Raw genomic sequence first — 1422 nt, forward strand, 5'->3', positions numbered from 1 at the left:
GGGAGACTCGAATCACGAATGCCTGAAAGTCAGACCAGGCCACTTAATAATCACGTAAATCTTTGGGGGAACTACGGTGCTCTGCCTCACAGATCTATTCCCTTTATACTCGTTTGGATTGTGGACTTTGATCTTGACCGTGGTTTCATCCTCCCAGAAGAGTTTTTGCTCTTGAATTTCTTTTCTTTTCTTCCCCATATAAGAATGATCACTTTCTCTCTCTTTCTCTCTGTTCCTCTGCAAACGAAGGCAGGAGTATAAGAGAGATGACGGTGGAGATAGACAACGGCCTGGCATCTAAAGAAAGGCTGAGGATTTCCTCAAGAGGATCCCAGGAACATATTTCCTTCCCAAATGAGCTGACTGAGAGTGAGTATCCTTCACGGTTATGTCAAGGGAAAAAGCAAGGAAGTGCCACGGGGGATTTCTGATTAACTTCCAAGCAACGTTTCGTGCAGTCATACGGCCCGCTGGGGAAGGAGGGAGGGCCTGAAATCTGGAGGCTCAGAAGCTCTTTCTGGGCAGGAGCTCATCTGTGGCCCTTGAATGGGTGAGGAATCATTGATATGAGATATTCTGGGGAAAAGTGGAGGGGTGGTTAAGATCAGCCAAGGTGGACGAGGCCAAAGAGATGGTGTCAATCCTTTCCTCCTGCGGTCACATACATGCCTTTGGGCCTTCCCAGCCCTCCCCCATTATTAACAGGATCTCTGTCTTTATTCCAGCAGAAGATGATCGGAGGAAGGAAGAAGGTGAGGAAGCTCATCAGCAAATCCCAGATAAAGTTAAAAATGAAGACCTGAAAGAAAACGTCACGAATCGAGGCAAACCGATGAGAAAGAATGTCGCTCGTATGGTTGAGAAGAGAGATGGAAGACAGTTTAATGTAGATATTCCAAAGAACAAGATAATAAAAGCAAGTAACTGCATTGAATGCTCAGAGTGTGGAAAGAGATTTGGTGTGAGTGAGCATCTTAAACAGCTTTGGAGAACCAACACAGGGAGGAAACCTTTTGAATATTCAGTGTGTGGAAAGAGATGCAGTGTGAGTGGGAATCTTCAAAAGCATCTGACAAACCACACAGGGAAGACACCTTTAAAATGTTCAGCATGCAGAAAGAGATACAGTCGGAGAGGCCATCTTCAACTTCATCGAAGAATGCACACAGGGGAGAAGCCTTTTGAAAGCTCAGAGTGTGGAAAGATATTCAGTCATAGAGGACATCTTCAAGTGAATCAGAGAACACACACAGGTGAGAAACATTTTGAATGCTCAGAGTGCGGGAAGAGATTCACTCAGAGTGCCGATCTTCAACTGCATCAGAGAACACACACAGGTGAGAAACATTTTGAATGCTCAGAGTGCGGGAAGAGATTCACTCAGAGTGCCGATCTTCAACTGCATCAGAGAACACACACAGG

At 45.5% G+C, this 1422-nt stretch overlaps 1 protein-coding gene across 1 annotated transcript in view; it reads left to right on the forward strand.

Annotated features, from left to right (window-relative positions):
* Positions 1 to 253: 253 nt before the first annotated feature.
* Positions 254 to 1422, forward strand: part of LOC107116439 (zinc finger protein 543-like) — a 3219-nt gene continuing 2050 nt past the window's right edge. Inside the window, exons 1-2 of the mRNA XM_015418330.1 lie at positions 254 to 369; positions 726 to 1253. Coding sequence (XP_015273816.1) covers positions 267 to 369; positions 726 to 1253 — 631 coding nt within the window. The 5' untranslated portion in view covers positions 254 to 266. The remainder of the gene's footprint in view (positions 370 to 725; positions 1254 to 1422) is intronic.

The sequence above is a fragment of the Gekko japonicus genome, unplaced genomic scaffold (assembly GCF_001447785.1).
Source record: "Gekko japonicus isolate JY-2015 unplaced genomic scaffold, Gekko_japonicus_V1.1 scaffold7307, whole genome shotgun sequence".
Classification (NCBI taxonomy): Eukaryota; Metazoa; Chordata; class Lepidosauria; order Squamata; family Gekkonidae; genus Gekko; species Gekko japonicus.